The sequence below is a fragment of the Lissotriton helveticus genome, chromosome 3_1 (genome assembly GCF_964261635.1).
Source record: "Lissotriton helveticus chromosome 3_1, aLisHel1.1, whole genome shotgun sequence".
Taxonomy (NCBI): Eukaryota; Metazoa; Chordata; class Amphibia; order Caudata; family Salamandridae; genus Lissotriton; species Lissotriton helveticus.
The window spans coordinates 1,880,640,936-1,880,663,601 of record NC_136061.1 but is presented as its reverse complement, the minus strand read 5'-3'; the positions used below and the strand labels follow the sequence as shown (position 1 = coordinate 1,880,663,601).

The 22,666-nt window shown below is 41.8% G+C and overlaps 2 protein-coding genes across 2 annotated transcripts in view; both read left to right on the top strand.

The window, feature by feature from the left end:
• Positions 1–22,666, top strand: part of LOC144823935 (sperm-specific sodium:proton exchanger-like) — a 5,382,759-nt gene that overhangs the window by 1,934,315 nt on the left and 3,425,778 nt on the right. The gene's annotated exons all lie outside the window — the stretch shown is intronic.
• On the top strand, positions 16,361–17,806 carry LOC144825349 (endogenous retrovirus group PABLB member 1 Env polyprotein-like). Its single transcript, XM_078684141.1, has one exon. It carries the CDS (start codon positions 16,361–16,363, stop codon positions 17,804–17,806), a length of 1,446 nt encoding a protein of 481 aa, XP_078540267.1.

Below are 22,666 nucleotides of genomic sequence, written 5' to 3'. Positions count from 1 at the left end.
GTTTGCACAGCTGCCTTCGCGGCCTCATCAGCCAATGAATTCCCTGCAACGTGAACGCCATCACGTTGATGACTCAGTGTATGTATCACGTGAGTCTTTGGTAGTTCTTTTTGTAAAAGAACTACTTGTTCCCAGAGCATTTTATGCTTGATTGTGCCACCTTTCGCATCCTTGAAACCATTCTGAAGCCAGATCTGCAAGTATTCATTGTAAGATTGAACGCAATAATACGAATCGCACACTATGAGTGTGGGGAATTCTCGATCGGTATTTTCAAGCGCCATCTTGAACGCCAGTAGTTCAGCTCGCTGAGCTGTACAATCTCCTAAAGATTGTGTTTTAGTGATTGCTGGTTTAAATTTTCCTTCGTGCCAGCGACCTTTAACGATCGCGCACGCAGCACTGTAAGCTTGCTTACCCCCCACTGCGGGTTGTGCTGATCCGTCTGTATATATTATACAGCCGTAGTGGTCTAGAGGCAGAATTTCGGTTGGCGGAGGACATTCAAATTCATATTGGAGAAATTCTTGTGTTTTTAAGTAAGGATCAAATTCGTACACCACGTCTGTTGCAGCAAGAGAATTAGCCCATTGTATCCATCTCGGATGGAGTGCTTTAGCATTTGGAATGCTTGCCTTTGTTACCGCCTCTAGGGCTGGTATTGGTGTCACGATTATTATTCGTTTACCTTGTGCCAGGGCTCGTTCTTTTGCTATAGCTGTCTGTGTTGCTGTAAGAATTTTTTCCGTTGGGCTAAATTTCATTTCAGCCTTAGTGTACAAGTGTGATTTGAATGCAATTGGTACCTTTTCTCCCTCATTAGAGGTCAGGTATGTGAATCCGCATCTCCCTGGGATGACTCGAATCACAAGATTGCGTGTGTTATCACGTGTTTCTAATTTTGTTTTAATTAGCATGTCTGTTTGTAAGGATCTCAAAATTTCTGTGTGTATTTGAGTCCAATTGGATCTTTTAAAATCTGGTTTAATTAGATCATAAAGGGGTTTGACCCTTTCTGCGTAATTTGCAATGTATGTTCTTCCGAAATTTAGGAAGCCTAGAATTGACTGTAAGTTTTTTAGTGTTCTAGGTGCTTGGAGTACGGCACATTTCTCTAGGAAATTGTCAGCCAGGCTTTTGCCTTCACTTGATAATTCATATCCTAAGAACAGGACTGTCAGATGGGCAATTCTGGACTTTTTAAAGTTGAATTTGTAACCCTCTGCAGCGAACCCAAGTATTATGGTGTTCACTCTTTTCAAGTGAGTATCCAAGTCATCATCTGTTAAGTAAATGTCATCGACATAAGATAATGCTTCATCATCATATAGTTGTAGTAATTCTGTTACTCTCGCTGAGAATACCCCCGGGCTGTTCTTGTACCCCTGGGCTAACCGACAGAATTGCTTTTGAGTGCCATTTACTGAGAATGCAGTTAAATATCTGCTCTCTGGTGCTATGTTTTGACAAAAGAATCCATTGGAGATGTCCAAGGTTGTTTTGTATTTTTTGCGCACTATGTTATTCATTAGTGCAGCACTGTGTGAGTTTTGCACTGCAAAAGTTTTGCAACATGTGTTAAGGTGTCGGTAATCCGAAACTAGACGATATGAATTGTCTGGTTTGGAGACCGGAAACAAAGGATTGTTCATTTGTGAGGTGCAAGTTTCAATCACCCCCTGGTATTCTAGCTGATCTAGTATTTCATTTACCTGTTTTTTAGCTTCTTGCTTAATTGGGTACTGCCTTTGTGCAGTAGGTTGTGATTTTAACTGGATTTTGTGAGGAGGAGAGTCCTCATCCCATCCTACGTGATTTTTATATAAAGCAGGAGCTAGAGCCACTGCCCACTTTCTAGCAAGTGTGTATTTTTTATGAATTGGAATTTGATTTGAGAAGGCAGGCATAATTACTTCTTCGCCATGCGGGCACTCCCTGACAAACTCTGGTGGCCAGTCTTTTTCAGCTAGAAGGATATCATAGCCCTTGGAGAGATTATCCCAAAATAGTCCCCTTATTTTCCTAGTCTTATCTCCCTCTATACGTAATGTTATCTCGTATATCTTGTGGGGTTTGCTAACTCTGGTGTCTGCAGTTTCCACTTGAAGATATTCATTCGTGTCCACTGTCTCCAGATGATTCATAAGGACTTTGCGAGCTATGCTCACTTCTGCTGCGCTGTCTAGCATTGTCTGAGCCCACTCTCCGTTTTTCAGTTGTGTCCTCAGTATTCTCGGCATTGTTAACTACCTTGATACTGGCTACCTTCTTTTTTGGAAATTGTAATTTCTTTTTTAGTTGAGCAGGTTCCTTGTCTTTGGACTTGGTGTGCTCTTCTCTTTGTTCTGATCGTCCTCTTCTTTCCGATTTCTGCGAGGAAGTCTGAAAAGATTGAGAGGGACGTGTATCAATGTCTTGATATCTATCAGGCTTTTTAATATTATCCCTATTTCTAAGGTTATATCTTTTACCAGAGGGGTCACTCTGGGGTGACCTGTGTCTCTGGTTCGGAGATTTCTCCCTTCGCCTAGGAGACCTTCCTCTGGACTGGAATTTCTTTTCTTTAGGATTGGATTGTTTGTTTCCATCCCAGTTCTTTTTTGGTGAATTATTATTAAAAAATATTTTTTCTGGACTTTCAGTCAGTTGCGGTTTTACTGGTATTCCACCTAAACTATCTCTACCTAGTTCCTCATAGGATTTTTCTATGATTCTGGCAATTTCAGCTGGTTGGTCTGCTATATCTGTCTCCTTTAACCTCTGGCGGATCGCCACGTTTGCTGCTTCACCTTTTATGTTGGCTAGTAATATAGCCGAGACCTGCTTGAAGTCTTTCAGTAATTTCATACCAAGAGTTAAAGCGGGCTCTGGACCGTATTCGTCTTGAATTTGTTTTAGCACATCTGGTATTACCGAAATGGATGGAACACCGTGCGTTTTTGTGTAGATGGAAGCAAAGACTGTACCCCAAGTGTCACAGTCCTCAATGTGTGATGCGATTCCCATTGGAAGACAGATAGTCAGAATCCTGTGTTTTTCTAATGGGGTGGTGTCAGGAAACACCGCCTCTATTTGGGTAATTTTCTGTGCCAACCAGAATGGTATTTGTTCCCGTTTAGCCGGTACCTTACCTAGGCAGGACTGGATGTTCTGTGGTGTAATTTTATTTGTGTTCCCCTGGTGAGGGGTCAGCTGTGGAAGTTTAATCGCTGGCTGAATTGTTGATGTCCGCATCACATACTGAACTAATTGTCTATGAATTTTTATTAATTGTTTTAGCTGTGTTAACAGTTCTGCTGCAGACATCCCATTGATGTCTGGATGTGGTGTGTATCCGGCTAGGACCGGCCACGTTGCTCCTGGTCTACCTAAAGGACCGAGCCTGGTGATGTGATTATTATGTTTTAGGGCGCCATCAAATAAGAGCAAATGCTCTTGGAATTTGAGTGGTACTTCCACCTCCTCGAAAGGAGTGTACTCATTAGGAGGTTCCTCTATTTTGTAATAGTGGAAGTACTTTGTTACAGCATTTGCTGCTGGAAAATGTATCCATGAATAATATACCTCTGTCTGCCGATATTCGTGTGCCTCAATTACGAATATGACTGTACCACCTCTAGGTGTCAGTCCATTTTCTATAAGTTTTAAGGTTATAGATTTCCTTTTGATGACCGGGATGAGTATTATCTCCGGGTCTGCATTTTGTAGTGCAGTATCAGCTTCTGCTATTTCAGCTGCTAATCTAACTGCCTCTCTTTCTTCTTCATTGTCTGACATTTTACTGTCCTGAAGGTTATTTCTTTTGTTTGCAGGTCAGGTTTCTTATGGAACAAAGGTTAGATGCACAATATTTTGGAACTGTTTATCCTTCAACGTTGACTATACCAAGAACCATACATAGGAGTTCCTTCCTGCGAGGTCTGGCGGATATAACCTTTCACCCACTCCAGACGTCTTTGGAGTATGTGGGAAAAGGGGTCTGAGTGAGAAAGCACGACTGAGTTACTCTAAATGTCTTACGTTAGTTTTATCGCCCTTTCCAAACGCGTTGGGCGCCATGTAGTGTAGTTCCTATCTTCCCAATAGGCTCTGCGCATTGGAATAATACCTACAGCAGTAAAGGCCTAGGCCAGACGTTAACTAGGTCTACTACTGTCGATACTAGACTTAAAGTTTTGGGTTTGCCAGCGTAGCTCAGAGTTCGCTAGAAACTTTCTCGAATGTTCAAGGAGGAATTAACTTCCCTGATTAGACAAGAAGGGATTTAGTTTCTGACAACCATAGAACATGACAACTTTGCTCTCCCCTAATCAAGAGTCAATCTCGAGAGTCGTGTGAACAAAAGGCAAATTATTTTACTCAGTCAGTACGTGCATTCTTAGTCTCATCAGAATGTAGAGAAAAGGAAGAGACGGGCGTGTTCAATAAAAGATGTTATTTATTGATCAGTCTCTTTTCTCATACAAGAGAAATGGATCGATATTATTGCAATACTTATAGTTAAGTAAAGTGCATACATTAAAAGCAATAGTATAAAATAATACTGTAAAAACATTGATATGGTTTCTAAGCCATAAGATGTTTAAAATGAATAAAATATATTACATACACATATACATTTGACTAAACGTACTCAACTGGTGTTTCTAGATACGCCTACCCCGTGTACCTGACCTGAGTCTAATACGTGGGCGGGAATAGAAAGTTACAGTTTAAGTTAAGTTTGTTTTTGCCAAGTGAATAACTAAAGAATTCTCTGTGAGGGGTTATTCAGTTCTGTACCTGGAATTTAGGATGAATGAGGAATGGTATCTCTCTCTCTGGTCTCGATATTCCAGGCTGCCTGCGAGGGCTACCCGGAAACGCCGGTGCTGGATTCTCGGCAGGAGAAAGCAGCGCGTCTCTCAGCGCGTCAGGAAGGCGGGGCTGCTGCCAGCGGGGTCTGCTCTGCTCTTGGCTTCGGCAAGTATGGCTGCTCCGTCTCGTCACCACGCGTGTGTTTGCATATGGCAAGATCGGTAATATTTATACCTTTAAGGTGCCGAGATTGACGTAAGGATGGACATAGATACGTCAATAAAGATGTCATACGATTTGCTCGTTAGCACATTCTTTTACTAAAGTTCTCGGTGAAATCAAAACAATGGCCGCAGGGTTTTGCCCAGGTTATCATAGGTTTGATTTGTTATGAGAACTCCGTATGCCTTATCAGGGGCTGGAGGAATATCGCTTGTCTAATTAGATCGCAAGCGTTATGACCTAATCAGATAACACGTTCCTGTGCCGTAGTGTGACTGCGTCAGATAACGGTATCTGCATCATGGGGGTTTTCTGCCTCATGGGCTGACTGCTAGTTAAGTTGTTGGTTTGTTTAACTAGAATAGGGTCAGGAATAGGGGGATCGATTCAGAACCTATAGGAATACATGACAACACAGGCTGGACCTATTGGCAAGTATACAAAAAACAATTCATTGCAGGGGATTTGCAAGCAGGTGGCCTGCAATCTTCAAAGGAGTGGCCATACACCATGGGACTATAGTGATCTGAAACAAAATACTGTCATTGTCATAGAGTACAAAGACAAAAGGTAGTTGGTAAACAGCACCTCTAGCCTCTTCAATTGGGTTTCCATGTGAGAGCATACCCTCTACCATCTAAAGGTAGACAACTACATAAAAAATTCTGTTTGAGTGGATGTTTTCACACATAGTGACATTGTCTAAGGGGGTAAACACATTTTTCTCTCAATGATTACACATGGGTGTTCCTAAGTTCCTTATCTAGAACATCTCAAAAGCGAAATCACACAATGCCTTTTATCAGGGACATGTAGACAAAGGCTATTTATCAAAATGTGGAAACAAAAAAAAACAAGAACTAGAGAGTCCTGGTGTTTCCATTATCAAAACACATCTGGTCTATCAAAAAATTAAAGCAGCAGAAAAACTAAACGTATAGTGTCTCCTATTGAGGTGGAAAACTTATCTTACTATAATATTAAGTCAGTTAACCAGACTATCACTACCTTATCAGTCAGACTGGAAAACATCAAATATAGGCCTAAAGAAAATTCCTAAAAATCAGTGTGGTCATACAAAAGAGAATTATACATAATATGGTGGTCCCAAGTACATGACTGCATTCTAGAAGTGTGAACCTGAACAAAAGAATACGGAAAGAAGAAATAGAAGTAGGACACGGCTAAAATCCCCAATAACTAGGCACAATGTAACATCAGGGGAGAAGCCACAAAAGAAAAATCTATAGGAAGAACAAAAAGTACTTGGGTGATAGTCAAGTTTGTGCATTATACCAAAAGCATGGATACAAAAGTCACAATAGTGCAGAAATCTGGACTTTACCACTGGCCCCTACACCATATACGGTAATCTCAGCTAATGGTCCAGGTCCTTCTGCAGGGAAAAAATGAGTTTAGGTCACCTTTAACAAGTGCCATAAATCTATAATTTCATCCTTAGGTTCAATCAAGGATACATAAATCTAGAACTACCTGGTCCATGAGGGAGAGGGCAGTATCATGGCTCCTGTATATCTCTTTTTATTTTACTTCAATACTATTATGGCCAAATTTTGACATACACTGGTGAGGTGTTGTCTATTCTTGTCCACAGCATGCAAACATCATGTCTGTGAAATTTAGTATCAACAAGTTTTACCACTTAACAAGTTTTAACCACTGTTGCTCAAAGGATATACATCGTCATGTCATCCCTTCACAACACAGCAAAACTTACAAAAGCACCAACATGGATCACAAACATACATAATATAGGACATTTCATGCCAAGCCATCAGATATACTTTGCTATATACCGAAGCACAGAAAAAACACAATAGCATGCAACACCATTTCATGCACTTTCTGCACAATAAACACTCCAATAACATAAAAAAAAACATTCGGGCCCATTTTAATTTTGTCATACTTATACCTAAATAACACCTTCTTTTAATCCATCCTCACCCTTTTGACTGCAGATCAAGCAGTCAGTGAAGATCAGCTGTCAAATATAACTTACTGTGTCGCATCAGACACACAGGAAAAGCAGGGAAAAATTCATAGAAGAAATGCAAAAAACATGAAAATGCACAGATAATTCATTTCAAAGAAGTCATAAAAACACATCTTTGTTTCATCATACAGCCAATACTTCACATAACACACAAAATCTCAAGTGGAACCACCCAGCTTTTGTAAATGTACAAAATATCTTAAGCAAAAACTCTTTCACAGCCTCTGCGTGTCCCTTACACCAACCCCCCAGTTTAGGCCCTGCTGTTTATAAAAAGCTGTGTCAGGAATGCACTCTTCAAATGTCGACATGAATGGCTCCTTTGCGTGACGCTTTTCCAAGCAATCATTTCACCATTTGTTGTCACATACTCCTAAGCCCCCACCACACTGACCTAAAGGTCAAAATCTGGCTGGAGCACCAAGCTTTCTTGTAACCTCCCAGGGACCCTCACTGTGAAACTGACAAAGACAATAAGTCTCTGCAAGTCTGTGCAATAATCAACCCTATTTAAAAAAGACATTTTAAATATATTACTTCTTTTAGAGAACTACAATTTATTTATTCTCAGAGCATTAACACATTTACTGTGAATAATTCATGGAACATAACAACACACCATACCAGCTTCAGAATAAATGTGTGTCACTGTGCCATGCAATGCTACACATTTTATCAACCTTAAATGAATGAATGGCTCAGTAGGCCACGCTGAAGTCAGAACCTTCAACCCTGATATTAAACACAAGCCTCTGCGCTGGGCACATTGACTCACTAAGCTATGAAAAAGCAAACGTGCACATTTGTATTATACTTGAATGTATGCATTCACTGAAGCCTAAGGCACTATAAAACTAGTTTAAATGGCAAGAAAGCCTTTTAAAATGGTCTATTTAACTCAATATCGTTTTTGCAATTTGAGGTACTTGAAAACAAATAACCTATACTTGTGTTACATATTAATCATCCTCAGAATGTTCTTTACAGATTGCAGAAATCAGACTTAGACATATCTCATGTAAATCTTTAAAAAATGAGTTCTTACGCCTGCGCCAAGTGAAGGTCCCATACATAAATGTCCTCATTATTTAGTACTGCACAACTTAAATTAAATTATAATGCTAGGAGGTCACAGTATGAGTATTAAGCTTTATGAATATCAAAAAACGATTTTAAAAAGCACTTATTATTTTTTTTTTTCAAAATATTTTTTTATGTCATAATTCAAAATTACTCTCCATATTTCGTTTTTGTAATAATCCTATATTTAAAACCAAGCTGCATCCCTATTATAAATCTGCCCCTTGCTTATGTTTTTAGAGCAACTATTCACAAGCCTAAGTACATAAGCTCAATTTTAAATACACGTCAACTTCGTGCTACTTTTGTTTGAAAAGGACAATGATTTAAGCAACAGAGCCAGAAATGCTAAACGAGAAGGGAAACCGCAATTAAAATGTCTGACTGTGATACAAATAATTAACCTTATTTTTGTAAACCTTGTTTCCAAAATAACACTCTGAGATGCAAAGTTGCACGTTTAACTAAGGAAGAAGTCCTGGCTAAATAAACTAGGCCTGCGAAAATAACAGCTGTGCCCTTGACGGCAGGCCCTACCCAGTGTTAAATTTCCTGGAGGCAGCCTTACTAAAAACAGACATTCCCAGCTTTGAAATGCGTGTTTAAGAATACACATTTTAAGTTCAGAAAAACTCACTCCAGCTAAACTGTTTTGCCTGTAAGCATCTTAATGCAATGTATATTAAGTAAACACGCTATGAGTGCGTTGTCTACAAAAACACACCATTTCATTTTTCTGTTGTAGGCCTTTAATATTTCTAGTGAATAAGAATTTTAAGTTTTATCCCTTAAACATTTAACAGTTGTACATATGCGCTATTCCGTACCCTATAACTTTAAAGAGCAACATATAGTTATGTTAGCACATCACATAGGTCATTCCTGAATTTCTATCGAATTTTTACCCAACATTAATTAATCTAACATTATGTTTAACAGACTGAAAACATAAAAAATAACCACAAAAATGCATTTGAGCTCAGTACAGACATAAACAGAAAGGGGTAAAACACAAAAGACACACAATACAGCGCGCTTTAGCCATGTTCCATAAATAGCGACAACGCAATGTACAAGCAAAAGTTACATGAATGGGAAAAAACCACAAACCAGCTAGACAGTTAAACACACCTTTTAAACCATGGGCCAACACTAAAGCCAGAAACAAAACACAGCCCGCAGACTGCATCCAAACCACCTATGTAAATACCAGTTGTAAGTCATATTTACAAGGAGAAACCCTATTCTCAACAGTATTCTAAAAACTGAAGTAGAAATACTTTCAATTCACTAATTCAGGCTGGCAGAACACCAAAAACCGCTCTGCATATCTTCATACATAAAATTGCACAGAATAAAGGATCCTCATGTGTATTATGGGCATATTTAAATTCCCTGACGAAAAATTTCACCAAGGAAGAAATATGTTTTCATACCTAAAACCTATTTTAAGTTTTCCCTCTAGGGGAAGCCGGCTAATTCAATTCATATCTCACTATGGTACCTCTCATAAAACTACACATTTTACATGTGAGTTTGGAACAGGCATGCAAACATAATGCAAAATATGCATTATCATAATCTAAAATGGCACTTAATCATTGCGCCGCTCATAACCATAAATGGAGAAACATCTCCACATTACCTGCCTACATGTGTTGCAACGCACATATCACATAAACCATATCATAAATATGATCGATCATCCATACATATCCATATCCATATCCATATCCATAAGCCACAGCAAGCGTATCCTAAAACTGCCTTGCGAGTCACTGGCTACCATAAGCTCACAGTAATTACCATACAATGGTTCTTACCAAGCACGAGCGTCCAGGTTCTATCTGCCAAGTTTTAAATGACCTAACAGTCTTTTCCTTTGAAATACTCACGCCAAATATGTTCTCAGTCAGGGGTGCCATCATATGGAGGATCAAAAATCAGGAAGATCAGAAGTAGACTGGGCTACAGAGACTAAGAACCCCCAGAATTGGTACCTCCTTTAGTAGAATCCTGCCTTGTCTTCCTCAGTAAATTTCTGTCTCCTGACAAGATTGCTCCTTCAGATAGTCACCGCTCTGATGAGCCCCAAGTTGGCGCGCCAAATGAGGGAAATCAAAAATCCCATCTCAGGGGTTTGCACTAACACCTGATCCTGTAAAGCAGCATGAAAAAGTTGGCACAGAACCTGTAATCAAGAGAAACATATTTATTAAATTACAACAAGTGAGGCCATGTCACACAGAAGCCGCAGCACTCTGTATGAGGTGGTCCGAGGACTGAAGGCCACAGTATCTCTTATATACCCTCACAGGGGCTAAAAAGGGGCAGTACAAGTACACATAAGAAGAGTTACACACATAGATGGTCATACAGAAAATGCACAGTCGACAAGTAGGAGGAGCTAACAGTTTTGCCAATGCTAGCAAGCACATCTTGACAGCTACAGAATATTAACAGCTGCAAGCACAACTGAGCATGTGCAAAGTAGGAGGAAGAGGCTAAATATACCGAGCAGAGAACAGCAAGATAGGACTGAGTACATGGTGAGCACATGGCCATCTAAAATGGCTGCCAAATACAAAATGGATTCCATAGAAAGACAAGATAGTCTCTAAATACAGGATGTCTTCTGCTAATGCTTAATCTAATCGCTGCTAAATTACGACAGATGGATGACTGAACCGACTAAATATGACCTAAAATCTGTTATGGATGTCTTCCATCAGTGGGAAGCATCGAAACAGAGATACGTTTTTGAGAAAATGTGTGGTTTCCTATGTGAAGATTTAGAGGACAATGATTTGGAAACTAATCCGCCCGAGTTAAGCCATGTATGGTTCGAGTTTTCAAAAGGCGCAATTGTGGGTTCAGATGTTGAGAAAGCAGTTGCGACGTTGTTGTCGCTTAGGACTGAAGGTGTTTCTAGGTCGTTGTTTGAGTCTGATTCCTCTGTTAAGAAGAAGGTAAGACAATATCCCATGAGAGAAGTTCCTCCAGTATGGAAGGAAGCAGAAGCAGCTGGTCCTGGTAATGTTCCACCAGCTATACCAGCACATTTTCAGCATGTGTGGGTACATGTTCCATGGAAGCGAGCTGAAGTTTTGGCTCTTAAGCAGACATTACCTGATCACCGTAAAAATCCTGCAGGGTATTACAAGGAATTGTCACAGACTGCAGGGTCATGCATCATGAATTTAGCGGATATAGATATGTTGTTTGGGAATGTTGTTCCACAGCCTTTATGGGGAAAGATTCGTCATGCAGATCATGATCAAGAGTTAGGTGACTCATGGGCTAATATTGCTGCTGCAGATGGCCGACAAGTTGGTGGTGCTAAACCCAAGCCTTTAGTAGCTGAACTCCCTGGTAAGATCATTGATTACATGAAGACTTTAATGCCTGCCATGCGAGTAAATTGGGATAAATTGTCTGCGTGTAAGCAGAAGAAAGATGAAACCGTGTCAGATTTCTTCACCAGGTTTGAAGAGACATTTGTCGACCACAGTGGTCAAGATATGAGTACAGAAGGTGGTCAACGGTTGTTCGTCGATAAATTTGTGCATAATTTGTTACCCGAGTTGTGTAAAAAGTTGAAGGATTCAGAAAGTTCTTGGGCCGTTTCCTCTTCAGCACAGATATTGGCTACTGCACAGTACTACAAAAATAGGGACAAAGATGAGAAAGATAGAGCAGAAAAGAAAACTAAAGAGTTGAAAACGAAGGTTCTGTTACAGCAAGCGTATCCGCCACGTGGTGGTCAAAATAGTGGTGCTCAGAGTAACTATCAGAATAACTATCAGCAACCTCAACAGTTTCAGAGGAACTCGCAAAGAGTCGAGTATACTCAACAACGTGTCCCTGTAGGTCCCAACCAGTGTTCGTATTGTAAGGAGAGGGTCATTTAAGAATCTTTGCCCTGTTTTGTTACAACGCGCGAATGGTGTCTCAGGTGCACGAGGTCGAGGTGTTCAGCAAGCGCCTAGAGGTAGAGGACGTGGAAATTTCCCCCAGAACACTCGTTCCTTTCCGCCTCAGAATTCAATGAATAGGTTTGATCAGCAGAATAACGCGTCTGGTAGGACGGCTCAGTACTATGCTGATGATTACTATGCAGAAGATGAGCATATGGAAGGTAATGATTGCTAAGACAGCCATAGACAAAGAGAGGGAGTTGTTTCAGTTCCAGTAGATCAGAGTGGACCTTACGTTGAGGTGATTACATCAGGTGTGTCAGAGCCTTTGCTGTTGGATACTGGTGCTACAAAGAGTTCTATTATGCACTCCAAACTCCCTGGCGCACCTTTGTCTGGCGAAACGAATGTATCAGTAGGTTTTTCTGGCGCCCCGGTTAGAAACCCAGTTTCTAGTCCTATGTCTCTTTCTGTTGGACCCTGCGAATTCGAAGCACCCCTTATTCTGACAACAGGTTGTGGTGAAAACTTGTTGGGATTGGATCTGTTAAAAAGATTGTATGCAACTTTGTACTGTTCTCCTTCGGGAGTACAACTTACACTAGGTAAGAAAGTGATTTCTTCAATGTATTTGTCAAAGGACAAACTTCCAACAGAATTGTCATCTCTCCCTAAAATTCTTTGGGCTACTGGTCCTAATGATGTAGGTCTTTTGGAAATACCGCCATATGTTGTAACATTGAAAGCCAATGTTAAAATGCCACGCATTCCCCAATACAAAATTTCCAGTGAAGGTGAGAAAGCTTTACTAGCGATCATTTATGATCTGATTGAAAAAGATGTCATTGACGAGACAAGAGGCAAAGTTTGCAATAGTCCTGTTCTGCCTGTTTTGAAGCAAACTGACCCTTCCCAGCCACCTGTTTACAGATTTGTGATTGATCTTAGAGAGGTGAATAAAATAGTTGTGCCACAATTTCCAGTTGTTCCTGACATTACTGCCCTATTGACTATGATTCCAGCTTCTGCCACCTGGTTCTTGGGGATTGACTTGAAGAATGCTTTCTTCAGCATCCCGATTGCTGAGGAGAGCAGGGATATTTTTGGCTTCAGTTTAGGAGGTCAAAGCTTCCGCTTTAAACGCGCTCCCCAGGGCTACTGTAAAAGTCCATCAATATATAGTCAAGCTTTAAAAACACAGCTTGATACGATTGTTTTACCTGATGGCGCTACCCTCATTCAGTATGTTGATGATTTGCTTATTGCTGCAGATACTGAGGAAATCTGTAAAGAAGCCACGTTGTCTTTATTGCGTCATTTGTGTGAGTTGCATCACAAAGTGTCTCTCTCAAAATTGCAATATTGTCGACAAGAAGTGACCTACTTAGGTCATCTATTATCGAAGGAGGGAAGCAAACTGACCCCAGAAAGAATTCAGTCAATAGCGAAATTGAGTGTGCCAAGAACACAGAGAGAAGTGCGTGCTTTCTTGGGCATTACATCATATTGCAGGCAATGGATACCAAATTTTTCCTTGCTGGCCAAACCTTTGGTGGCATTAACTTGTAAAGATACACCGAATTCCCTTCCATGGTCTGAAGAGTGTCAGAAAAGTTTTTCCGAATTGCGCAATGCATTATGTTCGGCTCCTGTGTTGGGTACCCCCGACTACAGTAAGCTCTTTACATTGTATGTCCATGAGAAAGAAGGTTGTGCATTATCAGTATTGACACAGTTGTTTGGAGACAAGCAGCGTCCATGTGCGTATTTTTCGTCGACTTTGGACCCGGTAGCTAAAGCATTGCTAAGTTGTTTAAGAGCAACAGCGGCAGCAGCTGTTTCTATTCGACAGTCTGCTGGTTTAGTGATGAATAACACGTTAATTGTGATGGTTCCACATGCAGTGGACACGTTATTAAACAGAACCAAGACACAGCACTTAACTAGTGCTCGATTGTCAGGTTACGAGTTGACATTGTTAGCGAGCCATGTGCATATAAAAAGATGCAACACACTTAACCCAGCTACGTTGTTGCCAATTGTAACGGAATTAGATGATTCAGAACAGCATGATTGTTTTCTTAGAACAGAAAAAGAAACAAAAAGGAGAATAGACCTCCAGGATACTCCTCTTGCTGAATGTGATGGTACATTATGGGTGGATGGTTCATGCTTCAAGCTTCCGAATGTTGATACGACTGCAGCATATGCTGTCACGACTTTGCATACAATTGTTGAAGCTGCACGTATCCCACATAATTCAGCTCAAGCAGCAGAATTGATTGCACTTACAAGAGCATGTGTGTTGTCGAAAGGAATGAAAGTGACTATCTATACCGACAGCCAGTATGCATTTGGTGTGGCCCATAGTTTTGGACGATTGTGGAAAGAACGTGGGTTCCTGACTTCGCATGGAGCTAAGATTCAGCATGGTCAGTTGGTGAATGAGCTTCTTGAGTCACTGACTTTGCCGTTGCAAGTTGCGATTGTGAAATGTAGTGCGCACAAGAAAGTGACTGATGATGTTGGTCGTGGAAATGCATTTGCTGACGAAATCGCAAAAGAAACAGCGAGGAATGTGATGAGCCAAATGTATGTTGCAGGCCCTGCAAGATGGACTGGTGACATTGGAATGTGTGAAGACACGATAGAGAGTGTGAAATCTATTCAAGCTGAAGCTACGGAGAAAGAATTGAGTGTGTGGAGAGAAAGTACGGGTAAATTGGATGCCAATGGTTGTTGGATTGAATTGTCAGAGCATCAGAGATGGTTGCTACCGATGCGTATGTGCTTGCAGTGGTTACAAAGGCCCATGGAAAGGCTCATATCAGTGTGAAAGGGATTTGCAAGTTGTTGGCTCCAGTATGGCAAAATGCTGGAATTCCTAAGTGTGCAGAGAATGTTGTCAAGAATTGCATGGTGTGTCTGAAATACAATCCTGGTAGGGGAACCCCAACTCCAGCTGGTCATTTTGCACCTCCTACGTATCCGTTCGAGGTTTTGCAGCTAGATTTCATCCACATGGAGAGGTGCAACAATTTAAAATACGTACTCGTTGTTGTTTGTGCCTTTTCAAGATGGGTGGAAGCCTACCCCCTAAAAGACAATACTGCCTTGTCCACAGCTAAAGCCCTTGTGAAAGAGTTCTTCCCCAGGTTTGGAATGCCGAGAATGGTCTGGAGTGACAATGGGAGTGAATTTGTGGGTCGAGTGATGAAGAAAGTATGTGAAGGGCTAGGCATCCAACAGAAGTTCCACGCTGCAAATCACCCCCAATCAGCTGGACTAGTAGAATGCTACAATAGCACGTTGAAACTTAAGTTGGCCAAAATTCAAGCGAGCTCTGGTCTTAAATGGCCTGACGCTCTCCCTTTAGCTCTCCTATCAACCAGAATGACTGTGCATTCGCGAGTGGGACTTAGTCCTTACGAGAAAGTTTTTGGCCGCCCGGCCAACATATGGGGAGTGCCAAGGCCCACGAAGTTCAGTGAAATCGAACACCCTGTTTTGCTTGACTATTTGTACGAATTGACGGCTAAATTGCGTGTTTTACACCAACAGGTCCACAACACTCTGCCTCAAGCCTCTGAAGCTCCAGGTCATCAAATCGATCCTGGATCCTGGGTTCTAGTAAAGAACTTCCAACGAACAAAGAACGACCAGCCCAGGTGGACCGGCCCACACCTCGTCCTTCTTTCAACGAGATCAGCTGTTCGAGTGGAAGGAAAGAAGCACTGAATCCACGGAGTCCACTGCAAGAGGGTACCTTTGCCTCTGCCGTACGACCGGTGGGTCCAGGAGGGTGTCGCCGACTCAGAGACTGAAACTGTGCCACTTTTTCTGCCTTTCAATGATGCACGCATAAAAGGAACAATTACTGAAAAAGAGAGTGACAATATTTTGAAACCAGCTGTATCACCGTCAGTTCGATTGGACACTATAGAGCCTGAACTCCTGTTTCAGGACCAGACAGTACCTGGAAAGAAGCGCTATAATTTGAGGCCGAGACCTATGGACAAATAAAAGTTGTTTTTTTCGCTATTTTTGAAAGCGCAGCTCTCCCATCTGAGAAACTTGCTTATTTTTGCTTTTCGAACCGCCATCCGAGTTCCACTGCTAGGGTCGCGATTGCCCAAAGTCTTTGGGGTGCAGCTGACGACGTTAGGACGACAGTTCTGGTTGGTCTAAGGGAGTTGCCCTAGACTGACAGAGCATTCCTTAGCAGAAACAACCTACCATCGCGAGCAGCATTTTAGAGAGGATGGAGTTTTTCGAGATGGAGAGATCTGCCAAAACTGTGAACTTTAAAGCTAGAATATGTGAAATGATGACCAAAAAAGGTTTTCTGATAGTATGCATTTTTGTTCTATTCAGTGTAATGACGTTTTTTATTGGATACGTTTTATTCTCTTATCAAGTGACATTTGCACCCACTACATCACCCGTACCTCCTCCTACTGTTTCCTCACATTCTTTTCAACCCCTTCCTGAACACGAATCAGCTAGGAGATTAGAGTTTATTAATAACTCCTTTGTTCAGCTTTTGCACCAACACCAACTTGTAATGAACACGACTAACTGTTGGGTGTGTGGTCTTATGCCTCACACAACGGATAAATGTATCCCTTATCTGGTCCTGCCTTTCAGCCATAATGGTTCTGTGTGGGCATACAGAACAATGTTCATATATGCACATGAAGTCTACCCCCTACGTTCTGTAACAGACAATCCTAAGAATAGTGCTCTAGTTAAGGGTATAGTAGATATGATTAAGGAAGATATTTCCTATGAGACTATCCCGAAAGATGAGACACTAGTATACATAGGATGGAACGTGACCGGATATGGAGCTACTCTGAGTGAGAAACAGCAAGCTAAAAGATCTTCTCCGATTTGGCTTGTACCCCATCAGGGTCACCTGTGTCTGCAAGGTACTGGCAAGAACCCCAGAGCTCAGTTAGGGAAGAGTATCTGTACTAAAACGTATGTTTTTGCAGCCCAGACTTCCCCTTCGTTCTTAGCAGCTAAGGGTACCTATTTCATCTGCCATGATAGAGCCTATACATGGTTGCCCCCTGACTTTTCGGGTACATGTTTTGTTTCATTCCTGTTGCCTCCCACCTACACAGCAGCGGCAGACTACCACAAGACAAGGATAGTTAGATGTGTCTTGAGTAAAGAAGACACCGCAGGACAAGAATTTGGGGACTTCGTAAAGGGTTTTCTGCAGTTCTGGGGACCCATGGCTAACAGCAGGAACATAAGGCAATTGACAAGGGTAGTTGAATCCACCGTAGTTGAAACTGCCGGTGCCCTTAGTAACTTGACTGCTGAGCTCCAGTCGGATCGTCTCATGACCCTTCAGAACAGGGTCGCATTAGATGTCATACTTGCAGACCGAGGTGGGGTATGTAAATTGATCCAATCGAGTTGCTGTGTTTTCATTCCAGATAACGCTCCAACAGTGTACCAGGCCATCTCCAAACTGCATAAGATTTCCGAATCTATTCATGTGGATAAAGGAGATTGGTCGTTAATGGGATGGTTCTGGGAACTGATATCCGCCTGGGGATGGAAAATTCTGATGGTCATAGGGATGGTCTTAGCCATTCTTTTCCTGTTCTGTCTGTGCGTGCAGTGTGCTCCTGCAATATGTGGGCTCTGTGCTACATCATGTGTAAGGAAACCTGTATCAAAAGACGAACTAAGTAATAGAATGATGTTACAGCAACATCTCAATGACTTTAGGAATATAGACCTGGACTCAGATTAGCATGAGGATAGGTTAATTGCCTATGTAAGGGCAAAAGGAGGGTTTGTAGTTCTGAAAATTCTGGACTCGTGAATAAAACTTCATCATAACGTGACAAATTTGGTATCAAAAGACCGAGAATGGCTAGTACACTATGTACAAGCATTTTCGTCATATTCCAGTAACGATTTCACCTCAAAATCGTCATTTTCGTCCTGAACCCTTGGCTTCCATTTTGTGTACAGCAGCCATTTTGTGAGTTGCCCTCACATAGGCTTATAATACAGCCAAATTCGATTCCAAAGGACACGTACACCTTAATTGACTTCTCTGTGACCTGGGCAAGCTGGAACCATTGCCCCAGGCCTAACCTGTTTGGTCAGTTCCTCTCCCAGTGGCCGAACGAGATAGCATCAAGGCACAACATGCCATAAACCCTTTCCATCGCACACACACCCTGCCTAATCTTGCTCACACCTGCCCTGTTTCTTTACATATATCTTGCTTTACGAGGAGGAGGTGCCCATTTTTATTGGGGGTACACCGATATCTGATGAAAATGTTGGGCCTTGCCGGGTAATTTATTGTGGGCTGAACAAATTGGAATGTGGGCTTGTCATCATGACTCTGCTTTTTCTTTGTAGTGAAAATATGTGAATGGTCTACTGTAAATCTAAGAATGTTTGCCTGAAGCATAATATTTTGTATAAAAAGAGAAGCCTGGCTTTGTAAGATTGAGCAGTCTCCTGAGAATATACACACCGTGCTGTTGTACTTCTAGGATGCCTGTTACTTGGCTGCAGCCAATAAATTCGATCTTTGACTTCACCTAGAAGATTCTGAGTTTCTGTGTCTGAATCAGGAAAGTACTCGAGGTCTTAGGGTGTACCCTAACACCGCTGGGTTACCGATTCGGTACCGGTTCTGAAAAACCCAGTACCTCAATAACAGTGACAGCAGAGTTAGCAGGATAGCAGTGACAGCCGTGTGAGCAGTACAGCAATGACAGCAGAGTTACCAGGAGAGCAGTGACAGCAGTGTGAGCAGTACAGCAGTGACAGCAGTATGGACAGTACAGCAGTGACAGCAGAATTAGCAGGATAATAGCTGTAACAGCAGAGTTTGCAGGAAAGCAGGGACAGCCAAGTGAACAGTATAGCAGTGACAGTAGAGTTAGCAGGATAGCAGTGACAGAACAGTTACCAAGAAATCAGTGACAACAGTGTGAGCAGGATAACAGTGACAGAAGAGTTAGCAGGATAGCAGAGTGAACAGTACATTAGTGTCAGCAGATTTAGCAGGATAGCAGTGACAGCAGAGTATGCAGTAGTTACAGCAGTATGAGCAGGACAGCAGTGACAGTGGAGTTAGCAGGATAGCAGTGACAGTAGAGTTAGCAGGACACACTGGCAGCAGAATTATCAGGATAGTAGTGACAGCGGTGTGAGGATAACAAAGACAGCAGCAGGAGAGCAGTGATAGGAGGGAGTGTGAGTAGAGCAATGACAGTGGGATAGTAGTGTGATCAGCATTATTAGAGTAGTGACTGCACTAGGAGGAGGGCAGTGTTAGTAGCAGTAGGAGTGCAGTGACAGCAGTAGCATTTGGAGAACCGAGACAGGAGAGTTACTGGGAGAGCAGTGATAGCAGCTGTGGGAGAGCAGTAAAATTAGTGTTTGCAGAAAAGCAGTGACAGTAGCGTTATTTGTTTAGCAATGACAGCATAGTCAGTAGGAGAGCAGTGAGAGCAGTAGCATCAGATCAGTATCAGAAGTGTGGGGAAAACAAAGAGAGTCGCAGCAGAGCAGTGACAGTAGTGTAAATAGCAGTAGTAGAGTAGTGACAGCAGTAGTAGTAGAGTAGTTACAGCAGTAGTCGGTGAGCAGTGACAGCAGCAGTAGGATAGCAGTAAGAGCAGGGTTATCATGACAGCTGTGACAGCATAGTTGGCAGGATAGCAGTGACAGCAGTGTGAGGAGAGCAAAGACAGTAGCAGCAGGAGAGCAGTGATAGGAGTGTGAGTAGAGCAGTGGCACAGTAGTGTAAGCAGCAGTGTTAGAGTTGTGAATACACCATCAGGAGAACAGTGTTAGTAGCAGTAGGAGAGCAGTGACAGCAGTAGTATTTGGAGAGCCGCTCCCCCCCAGCGCCTTGAGCCCCTCATGGGTGAGTAGCGCGCTATACAAACCCCCTGATTGATTGATTGAATACCATTTAGTGTGGTCACTGGTCACTCCTTATTATAAATAATTTACAGTACAGTGTATCTTCTAGTCATAAAACGGAAAACCACACCAGCATAAACTTTCATGGTGACTGACTGTACACTCTGGAAGGATAAGAGAGATCAAAAACAACAACAAAAACAGATCAAATTGTTTGCTTTAAGTGTGTCCGCTGACGTATGACATTGGAAGGAATAATCCCTAGACAATGAAGGCTGCTGTGCACCTATAACAGAAATGGGGGTGATTTAGGCCAGATGTAGTAGAAAATGGTATGAACAAAAACATTTTTTTTAAATATAAAATGAATAAAAAATATATTGATCAATTAATAAAAATGGGAAAAAGTTCAAATTAAAAAAATTAAACAGAAGTGAAGTTATCCTCAAATATATAATGATAAGTTATTGAACTGCAAACTTATTGTTCAACCATCCATGCAGCCTATGGCAAAGGGCCAGATTGGCTGGACGCACAATATGGCTGTCAGCCAGTGCCATATTGTCACCAACAACAACAACACTGAGCAGTAAAGCATTGGGAACAAAGCAAAGACATGCAGGCATTTAGGGAAAGTACACTGACTGCCTGCAAAAAATGGCCACAGACCACATGGTCACAAGAGAAAGAGAGCACACTGGCTATCTAGTAGTAATACAAAATGGCCACCAGTCACAGGGTCACAACAACAATACTCGCGGTATGATGCTGAGGCCTGGAAAACAAAGAACATATAGAGGCCCATAAACACTGACTGTATAAAACGACACCTGGCCACATGGCATGTGGAACAAAGCAAATGGCGGCATATGGCAAATACAAACGCACACTGGCCAGACAAAGAGGCATTGTAAAACAGAGAAAACAGCATTAATTTAGCAAGGTCAAAAATTAACATTAACAGGGCTAAAAGTGTTTACAATAGCATATATCATCCAAAAGTATTACCTACACTGTGTGCATGAAACAAACGTAAAATACAACCGAAAGAAAACCCATTTTGTATTTCAATCCAAATCCATCCGTGAGCTAAAAAAGCTTTTTCATCCAACAGACAACACAGAAAAATGTTCATGCACCAATCACTGGCACTGGGCCTATTGACTGGCAGGCCCATTGATAGATTAGGCCTCATGGTGAATATAACTAAAAGAATATTGCACGTGTATTAGGAAACATGGGGAAAATGTATTAAATTATGCAACATTTTTCCTATACAAATAAGGAACATTACATGCATAATAACAGCAGCAACCAGCAAGGAGGCATGGCCACAAACAAAGAACAAATGCAAGCCTATGGCAAATGCACACTGACTGCCTACACAAAATGGCCGCCAGCCACATGGTCATCACAACAAGAAGCAGGAGGCCTAGAACACAAAGAACGCATGCATGCCTATGGCACAAGCACACTGGCTGGCTGCACAAAATGGCCGCCAGCCACATGGTCACAACAACAAACAGCAAGAAGGCATGGGCACAACATGGAAGAAATGTAGGTATATGAGAAAAGCACACTGGCTGGACATGCAAGATGGCCACCAGCCACATGGTCACAAGAATAAGCAGGAGGCTTTGAAAACAAACAAAAAAAACATGCAGGTCTATGGCAAAAGCACACTGGTTGGCTACACAAAATGGCCACCAGACTCATGGTGACAACAACAAACAACAAGAAGGCATGGGCAAAACATAGAAGACATGAAGGTCTATGACAAAAGCACACTGGCTGGATACGCAAGATGGCCACCAGCCAAGTGGTCACAACAAGAACCTGGAGGCCTAGAAAAAAATAACGCATGCTGGCCTATGGCAAAAGCACACTGGCTGGCTCCACAAAATGATCGCTAGCCTCATGGTGACAACAACAACCAGCAAGAAGGCATGGGCACAACATAGAAGACATGTAGGTCTATGACAAAAGCACACTGGCTGGATACGCAAGATGGCCACCAGTCACAGGGTCACAAGAAGAAGCAGGAGGCTTTGAAAACAAAAAACACATGCAGGTCTATGGCAAAAGCACACTGGTGGGCTACAGAAAATAGCCCCTGGCCAGTGGCCACACGGCATTTGGAACAAAGGCAAATGGTAGGTATTACCCACATCTAGTCCTATAGACTGTTTGCAGGGGAAAGAATTATGAGAAATACCACAGAAAATAAATTTTGTATTCAATCCAAATCCATTCATGGCCTAAATATTGTTTCAAATTCAAAAGACACCACAGAAACAGTTGTTCCATGCACCCATGACTAGCACTGGGCCTACCGGCTGGAAGGCTAATTGGCAGACTAGGCCATATAGTGAATTAAATTGATATTGCAAATGTATTAAAAAATGGAGAAAATTGTAAAACATTTTCCCTTTATAAACGAAGAAAAGTGAAATGCTAAGACATCACTTGGTCCCTACTGAAACAACAGGTCACCCACTATAATACATTTTAAAAATATATTAAAAGTACTAATAAATCCAGGTGCATGGCCCCAATGAAACAAACAACACCAGTTACTTGGGAAATCTCAAATACAAAAGTCCTTAAATCCAATGGGATATGCAACAGACCCAAAGAGTAATCCTTCCAGCTCCAAATCCAAATGAAAAGTGATATGGGGATGGACAAGGCACTGGGAGGAGTCTGCTGGACAGGA

Bases quoted from the DNA above. Each gene is read 5' to 3' on its own strand.
- LOC144825349 (XM_078684141.1), top strand. From the start codon at position 16,361: ATGACCAAAAAAGGTTTTCTGATAGTATGCATTTTTGTTCTATTCAGT.